At 56.2% G+C, this 15,729-nt stretch overlaps 1 protein-coding gene across 8 annotated transcripts in view; it reads right to left on the reverse strand.

The window, feature by feature from the left end:
* The window catches only part of SFXN3 (sideroflexin 3), a 46,223-nt gene that overhangs the window by 8,716 nt on the left and 21,778 nt on the right, over window positions 1–15,729 (reverse strand). For 2 of the 8 annotated variants that reach the window (XM_070057367.1, XM_051824118.2), the window contains 5 exons: window positions 15,464–15,591; window positions 15,225–15,274; window positions 14,065–14,114; window positions 13,533–13,580; window positions 8,662–8,738 (listed from right to left, as the gene is read on the reverse strand). In XM_070057367.1, the coding sequence (XP_069913468.1) occupies window positions 8,662–8,738; window positions 13,533–13,580; window positions 14,065–14,114; window positions 15,225–15,274; window positions 15,464–15,591 (353 nt within the window). Of the gene's footprint in view, window positions 1–2,942; window positions 8,739–11,887; window positions 13,318–13,532; window positions 13,581–14,064; window positions 14,115–15,224; window positions 15,275–15,463; window positions 15,592–15,729 lie in introns of those variants that run through there. The other 6 variants (XM_070057369.1, XM_051824119.2, XM_070057372.1 and 3 more) reach the window with 4 other exon arrangements.

The raw sequence follows: 15,729 nt of genomic DNA on the forward strand, positions 1-15,729 counted from the left end.
CCTCCAGTTCCATCTGTGCCGAGACAGGCTGGCAGGGTGTGAAGCAAGTGCTCACGTCCCCCGCTGGCCTGGGCAGGAGCCTTCCTGGCTGAAGGTGGTTGGAGGGGTCGTGAGTGCAAATCAAGCGGGTCTCTCCGCCGCGGAGCCGAGCCTTCTTCCGTCTTGCCCCTCTCCTTGCTCTGCCTGACCCGTCTGTGGTGACCAGCCAGGGGCCTTTGCAGAACAGCCCAGCTAGCCCCCCGGGGGCAAGTGGGTGGAGTTTCCCTAAGGTCTCGGAGCCCCTGCTAAGTGCAGTGCATTGAGCGCTAAGGAAAAAGAGCAAAGCACTTGTCCAGAAGCACGCAGTTGCTCAGTGCGTGGGGTGAGCCCAAAGCAGGAAGCCTGGGCGAGGATCCCGCGTCGAAGGCCTGGAGCGCCCTCCGGTGGCGTCCGAGAGCGCCGCAGCCAGGCGGCGGCGCGGGGCAGGGAGGCCGGCCGAGGGAGCTCCAGCCACGCCGGCGAGCGCGGTGCGCCCCCTTCCCACCTGCGCGCGGGCGCCCCGCCCCGGGGAGCAAAGACGCGAGTCCGAGGCGGGTCGGGTTCCCAGCCAGCTCCCTCCTCACAGGAGGCGGCCCATTATCCGGCGTCGTTAAAGAGCAATTAGATGGAAATTAAGCCGAGAACAAGTATTGATTATCTCATTAAGGCCGGGGGAGCCCGCTCTGTCGGGGAGAGTTTACCGCCGCTCACCCCATTATCTGCAAGGTGAAAGCCTGCGGTCGTCAAAGCCCAGTGATGCATCGATCTTGCCCCCATCCCCAAACCCATCCCCACCCCCTCTCCTCTAGACCAAGTGGGTTGGGGGGCACACCGGGGGTGCGATGGGGTGCAGGCAGAGCTCAGGGCCCCACCCTCTCCGTCCTAGGACTTTCTCCTTAGTTGCTTTAATTTCTTCCATTTCTGATCCCGAATTAGTATTTTTACTTGGCTCTTCTTGGGGGCAAGAAGATCAGAGACTGATCACACACCCCCACCCCCATGCATGCCCAGAGAGGATCCTCCGAGGGAGAGAAAGTGGAGTGGAATTTGCTCCTGTTGACCAGAATACAGGCCTACCGAGGCCCAAACACTTCACCAGGAGGGACGGGAAAGGCTTAATTCTGGGCCACTGCTATCCCCAAAGGACGAGCTCCCTGGGACCACCTGCAGGCAGGACTTCAAAACTTCAGAAGCTAGAAGGAGCTTCCTTGGGGTCTCAGATGATGTCACCTTTGGAGAAAATTCAGTGCCTTACAGCGGAAAGTTATTTTCACCCAGCTTCCAGTCTAGCTGGCTATGTGACCTCAGGCAAGTCGCTCTGCCTCCCCAGGCCACGGAATCCTCCAAAGAATGGGTTTGGAAGAGGCTTGCTACAACTGCAATTACGAAAGGCCCAGCTCCCTGGGGGAGCTGGGGGGTGGGAGGGAGGCGGGTGTCCAGCCGTGGGTCCCCAGGAGCTCACCACCTGGCAGGGGAGGAGACATGGAACTGGTACTCCCAGAAGGAATGAATAAATCACAATTATAGCATGAGTTAGAAGGGAGTGCAGGTGCCCCCAGTGTTTAATAAGGGGGGAGGGGCTCGCACAGGAGGCAGATGTTTCAATAAGCCCACTCGTTCATTCAACACACAATTAGGGAAGCGCTCCAGAGTCCGCGGTGAGCACAACCTAGATCCCTTGGCCCTGGAACCTACAGTCCTGCGGTGGAGACAGATACCAAGGCTATAACGGTACGGATAAAGATGGTTCCAGTGCTGAACCGTCTGCCAGAGCGCGCCTGAGCGGGATATCCACGAGGAACTGACTGGAAGGAGGCCATGGGGTCCAGAAAGCTGTTCCGAGAAAGCGGCGGTCAGCTCCTGAGTTAGGGGTGCAATTCTTTTCATTGGTAAAACTGGGGGGAGGTCCCCTGGAGAGGGCGCGCCTTCCTCCCCCACGTGCCAGGACCTTGCCTGGCCTTGGCGCGCTCCCCCATCGGCGGACTCACCTGCGAGCGGCCGAGGGGCCAGGGCTGGCGGAGGGCTGGCGGCAGCAGGTGGAGCGCGGGGCTGGCCCGCGCCGAGCGAGCGGCGCCGCCGCCGCCGAATCTGGGCTCGTCTCCCTGCCCCGGAGCCGGGCAACGATTAATCTTGGTTGACGGTTTCTAATATCCTAATTGGGAGGTGGGCAGAGCGGCCCAGTCCGCCCTAAAGGTGGAAGCGGCTAATGGGCCTCTTCATCACCGCCAGGAGCGCGAGGGACGCCGCGGCAGGTGAGGCGCGGCACTGGCGGCGGCCCTTAATGAGGCTGGAGGCCCCCGGCGCCCGAGGGGCGAGCTCTGGGGACGAGGGCGGTGCCAGGGTGAGCGGCGGCTTCGCCCTCCTCCGCCCCGACAGCCACCTGGGGGCCAGATACCTGAGGAGGCCTTCGGTGGGCGCAGTGCTGGGGGTGGCCTGGTCAGGCCTGCGCAGATAAGGATCTTTCCAGAGGTGATGGGAATCCAATGGGATGGGAGGAGGGTCTGAGAGCCTGCATCGCCTTGCACACTGCGGGCGCCTCGAAATGTTTGCTGACCTCCGAGGCCTGTGCCCGTATGTGCAGGGGAGAGTTCAGAGCAAGTGCGAATTTCGCGGCCTTTTCGTGGCCGCACCCCCGTCCCTTGGTGACTCGGTTTCCCTTCTGAGATGGGTTGGTGAGCTCCCCAGCCCTCCAACTCACAAAGGCGACCCTGCTCCAATATATGCCACCGGAACCCGTGGCTAGCCCCATCCCCTCAATGTGGTCATTACCACTCCCGCTCCTATCCTGACCCAAACTGCCTTGGGATGAGGTGGGGGAAATGCGGGCAGAGGCAGGGCCCACCCAGCCCCGTCGCCGCCCCCGCCCCCACCCCCACCCCAATCCCGGGAGCCCAGCGTCTCTGCAGGCTCCGCGCTCCTAGCTCGCTCGCTCGCTCGCTCGCTCGCTGTCAGCCTCTCCTGCCCTCTCCGCCTCCAGCCGCATCAGAAATATATTGCATTCTTACCTAATCCCGTTCAATTACAGCATAATAAAACACATAATAAAAACCTAATTCATTTTTCTCCCGCGTCTCCCCCATCTCCTGGCATCGTCTTGCTCGGGATTAAAATCTGTCTTCATGTTTGTGGCACAGCAGGCCCAGTGCCCGCACATCTTTAATGTATGAACCAGGACACTAGGGACCAGCGGCACCTGCAGGCACTTGAGAATGGGGGCTTGGGCCTGCGTGAGGCCCCAGACGCACCCACCTGCTGCGTTCCCCGGAAATCCGGTGGCCAGGAGCTAGAACGTCCGCCCAGTCCAGCCGACCCAGTGTGGCCTCCAGGGGGCGCAGAGGAGCAGGTCTCCGGGGATCGAGTTTGCCCAGGAGAAATGGGCCCACCGGGTGCAGCCCAGCGGGAGATGTAGAAGGAAGCCAGCCCTTCTGTCCGCAGCTCCGTTCTCTCCCTTGCCAGTCTGGCCAGTGAAGCCCTGACTTCCAAGCTTCTGCTACTAACCCCAACCCTCACTCCCAGTCCTCACACCCTGACTGACGCCTTGTGATCCCCTATGGACAACCTTGGATTACTGAAGTCAGGTTAGAACTTCCCAGAAGGAATGTTTAAGAGTCAAATCAGAGGGGCTGGTGCTGTGGGTTAAAGCCCTGACTTGAAGTGCCGGCATCCCATATGGTCTCTGGTTCTAGTCCCAGCTGCCCCCTTCCAATCCAGCTCTCTGCTATGGCCTGGGATAGCAGTAGAAGATGGCCCAAGTCCTTGGGCCCCTGCACCCACGTGGGAAACCCGGAGGAAGCTCCTGGCTCCTGGCTTCGGATGGGTGCAGCTCTGGCCGTTGTGGCCATCTGGGGAGTGAACCAGCGGATGGAAGACCTCTCTCTGTGTCTCTACCTTTCTCTGTAACTGTCTTTCAACTAAATAAAATAAATCTTAAAAAAAAAAAAGAATCCAATCAGAGAAAATTGCCTAGAAAATCACAGTACCTGTTGAGTTTAGAGAGGGCAGGTCTGAGGCCCAACACATTCCTCCTTTGTTCAGTCAGGACAGAGGGCCCCAAACTTCCTAGATTCACTGAATTCTTGGGTTTTCAGTAATTTTTCAAATACACTGGATCCAAAGAAATCTCTGACAGCTTCCTTGGGTACACAAGTCCAAACAATGTAAGTATTTACATGCCAACAATTTTGCAGCTGTTTGAAAAACTAATACATGGGCCAGCTCACTTGGCTAATCCTCCGCCTACGGTGCCAGAATATGGGCCCTGTGTTCTAGTCCCGGTTGCCTCTTCCAGTCCAGCTCTCTGCTGTGGCCCAGGAAGGCAGTGGAAGATGGCTGAAGTGCTTGGGCCCCTGCACCCGCATGGGAGACCAGGAAGAAGCACCTGGCTCCTGGCTTTGGATCGGCACAGCGCCAGCCGTAGTGGCCATTTGGGGGGTGAACCAGTGGAAGGAAGACCTTTCTCTCTGTCTCTCCCTCTCACTGTCTGTAACTCTACCTGTCAAATAAATAAAAAAATAAAAAAAGACAAACTAATACACACTAGTTGGAAGAAAGAATATTTTTATTTCATTTTTTAAATATTTATTCATTTATTTGAAAGGTAGAGTTACAGAGAAAGAGAGAGAGAGATTGTCTATCTACTGGTTCACTCCCCCAGTGGCCACAACAACCAAGGCGAGGCCAGGTTGAAGCCAGGAGCCAGGAGCTGCTTCCAGGTCTCCCTCGTGTGTGCAGAGGTCCAAGCACCTGGGCCATCTTCTGTTGCTTTCTCAGGTTCATTAGCAGGAAGCTGGATCAGAAGTGGAGCAGCCAGGACCCGAACCGGCACCCATAGGAGATTGCAACACTGCAGGCCACAGCTTTTAACCTGCTGTGCTACAGCACCGGCCCCTTTATTTCATTCTTAACCCCAATTCTTCACTAATAGGATGTAGGCATCTCTGTGTTCTCCTTATTTCCTATTCCACACCGATTCTTGTGCAGGGCCTGCTTTTATCACAAGCCATTACACGAAGACATCACTAAATATAATGCAGCACAAGCTAACGGTTGAAACTCTGAAATACCACATGCAGTGTCCAATCAATATCGAGTACGTTTCCCTCAAAAGCAGCCCTGGGAGTTCCCTGTGGCCCTCTGGGGTACCTCACAACATAGCTTGGAAACTTCAGATCCAGGGGCCACCCACTGTCTATGCAACAAGCTTCCTTAATTGATCTTGGGAACTTTGGGACAATTGAACAGAGTGTATCTGATTTAGCCTAAGGAAAAGAATTTGATTCTTTCCACAGTGTGGGGGTCAGATATATGCAGAGGAATCTGACAGACTGGTTCAGGGGCTGGCAACCAACTTGCAGAAACGGGGACCTCACTGATGAGCAAGTGTAGCAGGATGAGTGAGTATCACAGAAAGCAAAGCTTCCAGGCATGTGTAGGGTGATGCTTTATCCCATATACACCACTGCCCAGCACCACCACACCATCCCCTGGTGCCCCGGTGTGCCCTGGAAGGCAGGCACAAGCAATTCCGCTCGGAAGCCACTCTGTAAGGAACCGAGAGGGGCCAGCACTGTGGCTTAGAGGGTAGAGCCACCGTCTGTGATGCCAGCACCCCAGATGGGTACTGATTCAAGCCCCAGCTGCTCTGCTTCTGAGCCAGCACCCTGCTAATGCACCTGGAAAAGCAGCAGATCATGGCCCAAGTCCATGGGCCCCTGTATCCACCTTGGAGAACAGATGGGAGTTCCAGTCTCCTGGCTTCAGCCAGGCCTGGCCCCAGCCATTGCAGTCATTTGAGAAGTAAAGCATTAGATGGAAGATTCTCTCTCCATCTCTCCATCTCTCTTTGTCATTCTGCCTTTCAAATAAATAAATCTTTTTTTTTTGGGGGGGGGGCACTGTGGTGTAGCAGTTAAAGCTGTCGCCTGCAGTGCCAGCATATGGGTGCCGGTTTGAGGCCTAGCTGCTCCACTTTCAATTCAGCTCTCTGTTATGGCCTGGGAAAGCAGTGGAAGATAGTTCAAGTCCTTGGGCCCCTGCACCTGTATGGGAGACCCCGAAGAAGCTCCTGGCTCCTGGCTTCTGATAGGTGCAGCTCTGGCCATCGCAGCCAATTGGGGAGTGGGCCAGCAGATGGAAGACCTCTCTCTCTCTCTCCCTCACTCCCTCCCTCCCTCCCTCTCCTTCTCTCTCAGTGTAACTCTGATTTTCAAATAAATAAATATATTTTTCGACAGGCAGAGTTAGTGAGAGAGAGAGAGAGAGAGAGAGAGAGAGACAGAGAGAAAGGTCTTCCTTCTGTTGGTTCACCCCCCAAATAGCCGCTACGGCCAGCGCGCTGTGCCAATCTGAAGCCAGGAGCCAGGTGCTTCCACCTGGTCCCCCATTCGGTGCAGGGCCCAAGCACTTCAGCCATCCTCCACTGCCTTCCTGGGCCACAGCAGAGAACTGGACTGGAAGAGGAGCAACCAGGACAGAACCGGCGCCCTGACCAGGACTAGAACCCGGAGTGCTGGCACCAGAGGCGGAGGATTAGCCTAGTGAGCCGTGGCGCCGGCCCAAATAAATCAATGTTAAAAAAATAAATAAAGGGAAGATACATCTCTTCTAGATTGACTTACATGGTGGCAACCTGGTACCAGCCCCAGGAAGGTGCAAAAGTGGAGGGTAGGTCAGCCGCACAGGGAACTGCCAAAGGAAGAGGGCACTGGCAGGTGCAGAGAAACAGATAAAGCACAGCCTTGGGGGCCGGTGCTGTGGCGGAGTGGGTAAAGCCGCCGATTGCAGTGCCAGCATCCCATATGGGCGCTGGTTCGAGTCCCAGCTGCTCCACTTCCGATCCAGCTCTCTGCTATGGCCTGGTAAAGCAGCAGCAGATGGCCCAAGTCCTTGGGTCCCTGATGCCCACATGGGAGACCTGGGTGGAGTTCCAGGCTCTTGGCTTCAGCCTGGCAGAGGCTTAGCCCACTACACCACAGCGCCGGGCCCCCACTCTGGGTTCTTAATGGAAGTGCCTATACACTCCAGACCCACCCAGCTCCCTGCCTTTCCCCAGGCCCTGTTGGTGAGCACCGTTCCTGGTTCTGACAACTATAGCAGAACCCTTCCAACATAACCACTCTCCACAATCATTGCTCTCAACAACTGAACACATTTCAGCTTCAATCAAAGTTCAAACAGAAGTGCTCCTTCTGGGGAAAAAAAATATCAATGCAGTGAGGACTTGCTGGTGGGAGGGGAGGGAGGGCTTCGGTCAGAAGGAAAAGAATATAGGCCCTTAACTGGTTAATTTACAGACTAACACAGCCAGCCCTGCCCCTTAAGTAAGCACCTTCTGGAAGGAGCTTCTCGCTGCCTGTTAAGAGCACCGCGCGTGTTATTTTCCTGTTGGATGTGCTGGGGGTGGCTCGGGGTTGTCAGTGTAGCCCAAGCTAAGGAGGGATCCTCCGCCCCGCACACGCCGGGTCCGCCAGTTCAGCCGCAAGAACTCCTGGGTCTGAGATGGAAAGGGGGAAGCTGGAGGAGGCCAGCGCCTGGAGCTGGGGCTGCCGTTGGCGCCCTGGCGGCCTGGGCTGGGACTGGAACATCCCAGGAAGCTCCCTTTTGGAGAATGACCCAGCTGGCAAAGGGTGGTGCCCGCATCAGGACCGAGACGACCGCAGCGCCCGCGGAGAGGAAAGACGAGAGGCGCCGCGACGTCGGCCCGCAGGCGCGAAGGCGGGTCCCCCTCGCAGAGCCCAGCTGCCGGGGTTCCGAACACGCTTCCTGAACTCCTGGGTGGGAGGCCAGGGAGCGCGAGCGAGGCGGACGGCACGGGGGGAAGGGCCGAAGCCCGGGAGGCGGCTGCCCAAATGGGGGCTTGGGACCAGGAGAGGCCTCGCGTGATTCCTCGAAAACCTCGCGCGTTTCCGGGCAGGAAGTCAAAGGGCGGGCCCTGGGAAGCTCTTGGATTTCGAAACTGGAAAGAAGGGGGGGTGGGGATTGGCGGATTTAGCAGTCCGGGACCAGGAGCAGCAGGGCAGCCGATTCGAGATGCATGCTCCAGGCTCAGGGAAGAAGGTGAGCCGGACCCGCGACCCAAGGCGCTACCGCCGTTGCCCGGGAAACGGAAGGACCGACAGGGCCACCGCGGGGGGCGAGACTCTAGCAGCCGGCTACGTCTCTGGTGGGCGTGGCTTACCGATGGCTGGGGGCGGGGCTTGAAGCTGCCAGGCTTTACCCGGAGGGAATAGGATTGGCGCTGCCTGGAACCTGGCCAGACCAGGCTAAAGTCTGACTGGTGTGACCCCGCAGGGCTGGCGCTGAAATTGGCCCTAACCGCCTGTCCTTAGGATGGTGGCTTCATCCGGTCCTGGAATCCAAGACAGGGGCAGGAGATGCTCACTGTGACGAGGCTAAGCCAGGGCTCCGGACTGAAGCCCTTTATTTTCCCGTTTAGACTGTAGTGGGGGAGAGAGGAGGGTTGTGTTTTGTGTTCTATCTTAATAAGGGCAGAATGGAGGCCCTGGAGTGGATGAGGCCAGGCGAGGGGAAGAGATGCAGCCTCCCAGAGAAGTTCCTGGCCTCTAAGCACTGGAAAGAAGGCCGACCCACCCGAGAATGAGGTGGGTGAAGAAAGTGAGCCGCACGCCCCACCCACAGGCTTACTTCTGGTGAAAATTCCAGTGTGTGGAGACACTTCGGAGTCACCTGGTGGGTCCGTCCCTGGAGAGGCTATGAGGTCCCTGCAGATAATGTAGCATGTTTAAGAAACTAGTTTGAAGCAGGAAGGAAAGACGCTTCCTACTCTGCCCACCAGTGCCCTGCCAGTCTTCTCTGAGGTGGTTAGCATTACCTGCAGGGCACAGTTCTTTTTTATTTTAATGTTTGTTTACTTATTTTCCATCGAAAGGCAGAGCAACACACACACACACACACACGCGCGCGCGCGCGCGCGCGCGCACGTGCGCACATCGTCCATCCACTGTTTCACTCCCCAAATGCTTACAACAGCCAGGGCTGGGCTATGCCGAAGTCGGGATCCTAAAACTCCACCTGGCTCTCTGACATGGGTGGCAGGGGAGCCAAGCACTTGAGCCATCATCTGATCTCTCCAGGATGCAGTAACAAGAAGCTGGATCATAAGCAGAGCAGCCTGGACTCAAACCAGTGTTCCGATAACTCACGGCACTAGAATGCCCACCCCAAATAACTGCTATATAATGTCTTTTAAAAAAGATATATTTTATTTATTTGAAAGGGAGAGAGAGAGAGCTTCCATCTGCTGGTTCACTCCCAAAATGGCCGCAACGCCCGGGGTTGGGCCAGGCTTAAGCCAGGAGTCAGGAGCTTCCTCCAGGTCTCTCACATGGGTGCAGGGGCCCAAGCACTTGGGCCACCTTGGCCAGGCCATTATCAGGGAGCTGGATGGGAAGTGGAGCAGCCAAGGGTGGGATGTCAGCACTGCAGGTGGCTGCTTAACCCAATACACCGCCAGCCCTTTGTTTTGTAAAGATTCCTGCACCTCACTCTCAAACTAGGTTTACCTTCCATAGATCATCCCTGATTGGCAAGTTGGGGTGGAGTTGAGACTTTTATCTAAGTGTTGTCCTGTTTTTAATCAAGATTGGGGATCTTCACTTGTTTTTTTTGTTTTGTTTTGTTTTGTTTGACAGGCAGAGTCAGAGAGACAGAGAGAAAGGTCTTCCTTCCGTTGGTTCACCCCCCAAGTGGCCGCTACAGCCAGCATGCTGCGCCAATCCGAAGCCAGGAGCCAGGTGCTTCTCCTGGTCTCCCATGCGGGTGCAGGGCCCAAGCACTTGGGCCATCCTCCACTGCCTTCCCGGGCCACAGCAGAGAGCTGGACTGGAAGAGGAGCAACCAGGACAGAATCCGGCACCCCAACCGGGACTAGAACCCGGGGTGCTGGCGCCGCAGGCGGAGGATTAGCCTAGTGAGCTGTGGCGCCGGCCAGGGATCTTCACTTGTACTGCAACTGTGAAACTCTCAAGGTGGGAAACTACTTAGTGGCATTAGTGAAAGGCTTGCGTGCACTTGTTGACCTGTCAGTTTTGCTGGTCTGTACAAAAGGTGGCCAGGGAAAGAGAGGCCCTGGAAAGTCCACAGGACCAGAATAACGGCCTCAAGGTCAGCTGTGCCTGGCAGGTGAGAAGTCTAGCAGAGTGGCCATGGTGACACACACACCTCTGCTTCAATCCTAGCTATACCGCCTCCTAGTAGTGCAGTGTGGGAAACTCCCTTAATAACTTGAAGCCTGTGTCTTTGCTAAGAGTGTAAGCTTTCTGGCCCCCCAGGGGTGGTTATGAAGATCAAGAGATGACAGACTCGCAGCCCTGGCTTCACTGAGCCCACACCACACAGGGGAATTCATGGTCAACAGCTGGTGTCAGCCCTGCTGCCCGCCCAGGTGAACTTCTGACTCCAAGGACAGTGAGTGACCCCAGGCCAAGGTGCACTTCAGGCTGCTGTGAGAGCTTTGGGCTGGAAAAAAAGGGAAATGAGGGGTCTCTCCCTGCAGGGAATGAGACACAGTTTTTCATTAAAAACCCATTTATCATTGTTCCCTTTGAATCTACAAAAGCTAAGACTCAGGGGAACAGAGGCAACTATAAACTGCCCAATAGTAGCTCTTACTAGCTAGACACAGAGGTGAACTTCTGGCCTCGTCCACCCCCCAGAAGTAATGGGGGAGGGTGGGTTACATTCATAGGGAGGGGTGGAGGACCCTGGGGTCATGGGAAGAAGTGTTAAGGGGGGTGGTGTTTGGTGCAGTGGTCAAGAAGCCACTTGGGATATTCAAACAAATCAAACCAGTGCCTGGTTTGAGTCCCAGCTACTCTGCTCCAGATCCAGCTTCCGACTAATGCATCTGGAAAGCAGCAGATGATGTCTCACGTACCTGGGTCCCTGCCACCCATGTGGGAGACCTGAACTGAAGTCTAGGCTCCTGGCCCAGGAATGGCTATTGCGATTATTTGGGGAGTGAACCACTGAATAGAAAATTTCTCCTCTCTCCTGTCTCTCTCTCTCTCTCTTTGAACTGAAGGTGTATTTATTTATTTGAAAGGCAGAGTTACAGAGCGAGAGAGGAAAGGACAGAGATAGAGATTTTTCATCTGCTGGTTCATTCCAAATGGCTGCAATGGCTGGAGCTGGGCCAGGAAAAGCCAAGAGCCTGGAACTCCTACTGGGTGGCAGGGACCCAAGCACGTGAGCCATCTTTTGTTGACCTCCAGGCGCATTAGCAGGGAACTGGATGGGAAGTGGAGCAGCAGGAACTAGAACTAGTGCTCCAGTATGGGATCTCAGCATCGCAAGCAGCAGCTTAACACACTACACCACAACACCAGCCCCTCTCTGTCTTTCTCCTCCCACCCTACCTCTCAAAGAAAATGAAAATAAATACACACAACTTATTGAGGGGCAGAATTTTTGCTAAGAAAAAGCAATTTGCTTTTAAAAAAAAAGTATTAAATGGCAAGTGGTTCCTGCCAGGCCTGTTCCCGTGGGACTTTGTAGGGCATGGAGGAAGTGCCGGTGTCCTAGCAGCCTCTGTGATGGAGCCGGGCAGTTCTCAGCCCTCTCGCCTCCCTGTCTCCAGAGGCCTCTACATCACTCTTCCCCCCATGCCTGAACTGGTGGGCAGATCCCGCCCAGCCCCCAGTGGGCAGTGTTCCATCCATCGCGATGACAAAAGGCGGCCTCATCTGCAGTCCCTGCAAATGAGGGGACTGACTTTTTAAATCTCAGAGCGCCCTCTTCTGGGAAATGAGGCTCCCTACAGAAGAGGAGGCAAGAGGCCAAGAACTGGACTTCCTAGGGAGAAAAAGGAACTCCGCTGGACACTCGGACATGGAATCAGGTGAAGATCAAGAAGGAGACAGGCTTGTAGTTTATTGAGTAGCAGTGGCAGCATGGCTGTTGTCACCGGCGCTGGTGGCCTGGGAAAGTGCCCCCAGAGCATCCACTGAGGCCTTCTGTCCATCCCACCTCCACCGCCGCTTCAGCCAGTGTCCGTGGAGCTGCAGTCAGGACTGAGCTCTGAATTTACCCCCAGCCATCCCACCCCACGCCCACGTTCCACTTGGACCCACCATTGATGCCCGGGCCCTTCCTCTCCTTGGGGTTGGGGTGGAGGTAGGAGCGGGGCCAAGCCTCGAGAAAGCAAAGCGGCTAAGGTGAGGGCTTTGCTGATTGTCTCACAGGGGCCAGTGGGACACAGAATCCCTGGTCTGAGGATCGCACACTCAGGGCCTGGTTGCCTTTGAGGGTTCCTAGCTACAACCACTTGGGTGCCTGAGGAGTTTAAGCACTGCTCCCACAGCTGGGACCCTCTGTGAGCAGGTAGTGGGAGCTCTTAGAGGGAAGTGCTCGCTCTGCCTTTGTGGCTCTTTGGTTGGGGAAAGGGGTTGGAATGGTGGGGTTTCAGTCTGAGGTCATGATGTCAGAGCAGACCAAGAACTCCTAAGTGGTGCCTAAAGACACCAGCATTGAGGTCTGGGGGGAGTCGGGGGAACAGCAAGAGCAGCACAGGCTACTAACACTGCTTTGTTCTGGTATAGGAGAGCAGTGGAAGAGGGGCTGTTCCAGGGTGTGGGGGTGCCGCCGAGGGATGCGTGAGCCCCCTGCCTCCCCTTACCGCACTGTGGCTTCCTGAGCCAGCCCATTTCCAGAGTCAGCTTTGGGAACCAGGTCTCAAAAACTGGAAGGATTCAGCCCACTTTGGCCTGCTAGTGGCCCTCCGTGCCTATCTTGGGAGCCTGGGGCTCTTCCTGTGTCTAGAAAGGGTGAGGCGCTATCAGAAGTGACAGCCAGTGAAACAGTTCAAGGACGGAAGTCCCACCTTGACCTGGCTGGCAGGTGGGCAGGCCGCTGAGAAGGGAAGCCAGGTATCAGAACATCCCAGGATAATATGTCTGCCACTTTCTTCCAGGACCAACGTACACATACATGTCTCATGCATGTATGTATGTGGACACACAAGCACAGGTAAGGAGGGGTTATGTGATGTCACTCTTTGAAAACAGAGAAGAGAGAAAAAGGCTTATGGGAGCACCTCCCCCACCCTAGTGGGTTGCTGGTATCCGTAGCTGCTCCCCTCCCCCACGCCTCTTGCCCCATACCAGGCAGCTGGGCAAGTGGCAGTGATGGCAAGGCACCATGAAAGCAACAGCCCAGGCAGCAAGGGAGGGGACAGCTGACCCCCCTCAGAGCCCCTTGTTGTAGTAAACCACTTCGATGCTCGGCTTTTGCTCGTGGATCTGAGCTCTTAGCTCCGGCTCCAGCCTGCTCACTTGTATGGAGCTGCAACAGGACAGCACAGGTGGGTTGACTGCCCCCTGAGCCCCCGCCTCAGGCTCAAGGACCACCGTTCCTTCCCTCTCCCACTCCCACTCCTAGAAGCCTAGCTCCCTGTCACTCCCCCACCCCCAAAATCAGAAGACTGCCTGCCAAGCCTCCGCCCAGAACATACAAGGAGGGTCAGGAGCCCCCGGCCTTGGCCAGGGGGCAGCACTTACCTCCTCTGGGGAAACAGGGCACAGCACAGGGGCGTGGCAAACACCAGGCTGGGAGAGAAGGTTGGAAAGGCTGGTGAAGTTTGGCCTGGGTTGTTCTCTCCCTGCGCCCACCCATCCCTGAAGATAGCCCCTGGAGGTAGAAGTATTAAACCCAAAAGGGCCTTTTAGGAACATTAAGCCCAACCCTGACTTTAGGTTCTGGCTGAGGACAGAGCCCCAAGAGCTACGTTCCAAAGCCCCTGGCCAATAGGTGCAGAACCAGGAGTGAAATGTGTGGGAAAGCCCTTCCTGGCCCAGGAGTATTTGTATGTTTCCCCTTGTAGATGAAGACTGGCAGCCCTTCAGCTAAACACGTGACCTTCATGGGCAGGGACCACCCCCTAACACGCACAGGTGTCCAGGACACACACGAGCCGGACACATGAATGCACACTGAGTATAAGCATCTCAAAGGCCATAGAGAGCCATCTTCGCCCACTGTGGATGAGGCGCCCACACCCCACCCCACCCCGCTAGCTCCTTTGACACTTACCAGAAGCCCACCAGTCCCACCTGCAGGGGTGCCCCCAGCCAGGGGCGGCGCTGTGGGGAGACAGAGACAATGGGATGGCTGGTGTCCCCGGCCTCCTAACCCCCATCCTGCTCCACCCACTCTGGCAGTATCCTGTCAGGCCTACCTGTGGGCCTTTTCTATCTGCCCAGCCCAGGAGACAGTGGATCCATTGCACCCATGCACTCCAGCCAGGCCTGGGAGCTGACCACCCTCCCTGACATCCTGTCAGTCATTCTCACCTCTCAGAATTGGTTGCCAGGACACTTGCTGGCCCCTCCTCTTCTCTCACCTCCTCCGGGAGCTGCTTCCTTCACCAAGTCTTGGCTCTGAACCTCCACTCCCAGCCCCCTATCCTAGAGGTATGAATCTGTCCCTTTCCAAACACATCCCCTGCTCGGCACACTGCTCTCAATTGGCTTCAGTCACAAAGACCACCGTCGGGCCCCTCAAACGTTCCTGCCCCAGGTCCTTCGCACTGGGTTTTCTCTGTACCTGAAACACTCTTCTCTGTACTCCGTCCAGTCTCCCCTTTCCATCCCTGAGTTGTCAGCAATCCTTCTTGACCACTTTCTAAACAGCTCGTCCCCTCTAGGGCCCACTGGTTCCCCACAAAGTACGCATCCCAGCTATTTATATTGGTGGCTTCCTTGTTTATTGGCTTCTGTGCTGAATTATAAGCTTCCTGAGCACAAGGACTGTTGTCAGGGCTGGCACACAGCCTGGCACGTAGTCGGTTCTCACTCAGTATTTATGAATGGATGATCTAGACCATGTATCCCTGTGCCTTGCTTCCCCGTCCTGCTTGCGTGTGTGTGTAAACATGTGCACGCTGTGGTGGTGGGGCCTGCTAGTGGGTGATAGTAAGAGTATGCTATCAAATATGACCGTGACAGTCCTTATCCCGGGGTCGAGGCCTCCAGGGTGACGCCAGCTCCCTTTTGGACAGAAACCATTTCCTTCTTCCCTTATCTTCTCTTCCTGTGTTCCTTCACCCCAGCCAAATTCATTCTTGTTGAATGAATGAAGGTGGGGGTGCAGGCCTTAGGCTCAGGCCAGGTTGGAGAGGGCTGGAGGCTGATGCCTTCCTCTCAGCCACCACCACTTCCGGGATGGGGGCGTGGTGAGTGCGTGCCACCTACCTTCAGGAAGTCTTTCTTCTCCAGAGTGTCCATGATCACAGGGGGGATGGCTGAGGGGAGAGCAGGGCGGGAAAGGAGGCGGTTGGTAAAATGAAAGTCAAGGACCCCAAGGAAGGGAGACCTCTTCACAACTCCTGCGTCCTCCCTACATTCTTACTCCCCCAAAGTCCGCAAAAGAAACCGCACCCCTCCTCCTTTCATAGACCCCCCCCCCCCCGCCATGCTTCCCCCCGCCTCACCCATGGCAGGAATCGCCATGCAGATTCTCGATACCACCACCTGGAAGATTCCCTGCTTGGCCGCAGTCACCGAGTGGCCAAGCCTCTGACCTGTCTCGTCAGTCACCGGGATGCCCACCTGCAGCTCCCTAGGAAGGAAAAAGGGGGCTGGGGTCAGATCTTAGGCCCCAAAGCCACCTGCAGTGCCGCACATCCCACTCAAAGGCCAGTTCTCCCACCAGCCCGAGGATTCCAGACTGAGACTGAGACAGCGCTGAGCCGATCAC

Source organism: Oryctolagus cuniculus, chromosome 15 (assembly GCF_964237555.1).
Source record: "Oryctolagus cuniculus chromosome 15, mOryCun1.1, whole genome shotgun sequence".
Classification (NCBI taxonomy): domain Eukaryota; kingdom Metazoa; phylum Chordata; class Mammalia; order Lagomorpha; family Leporidae; genus Oryctolagus; species Oryctolagus cuniculus.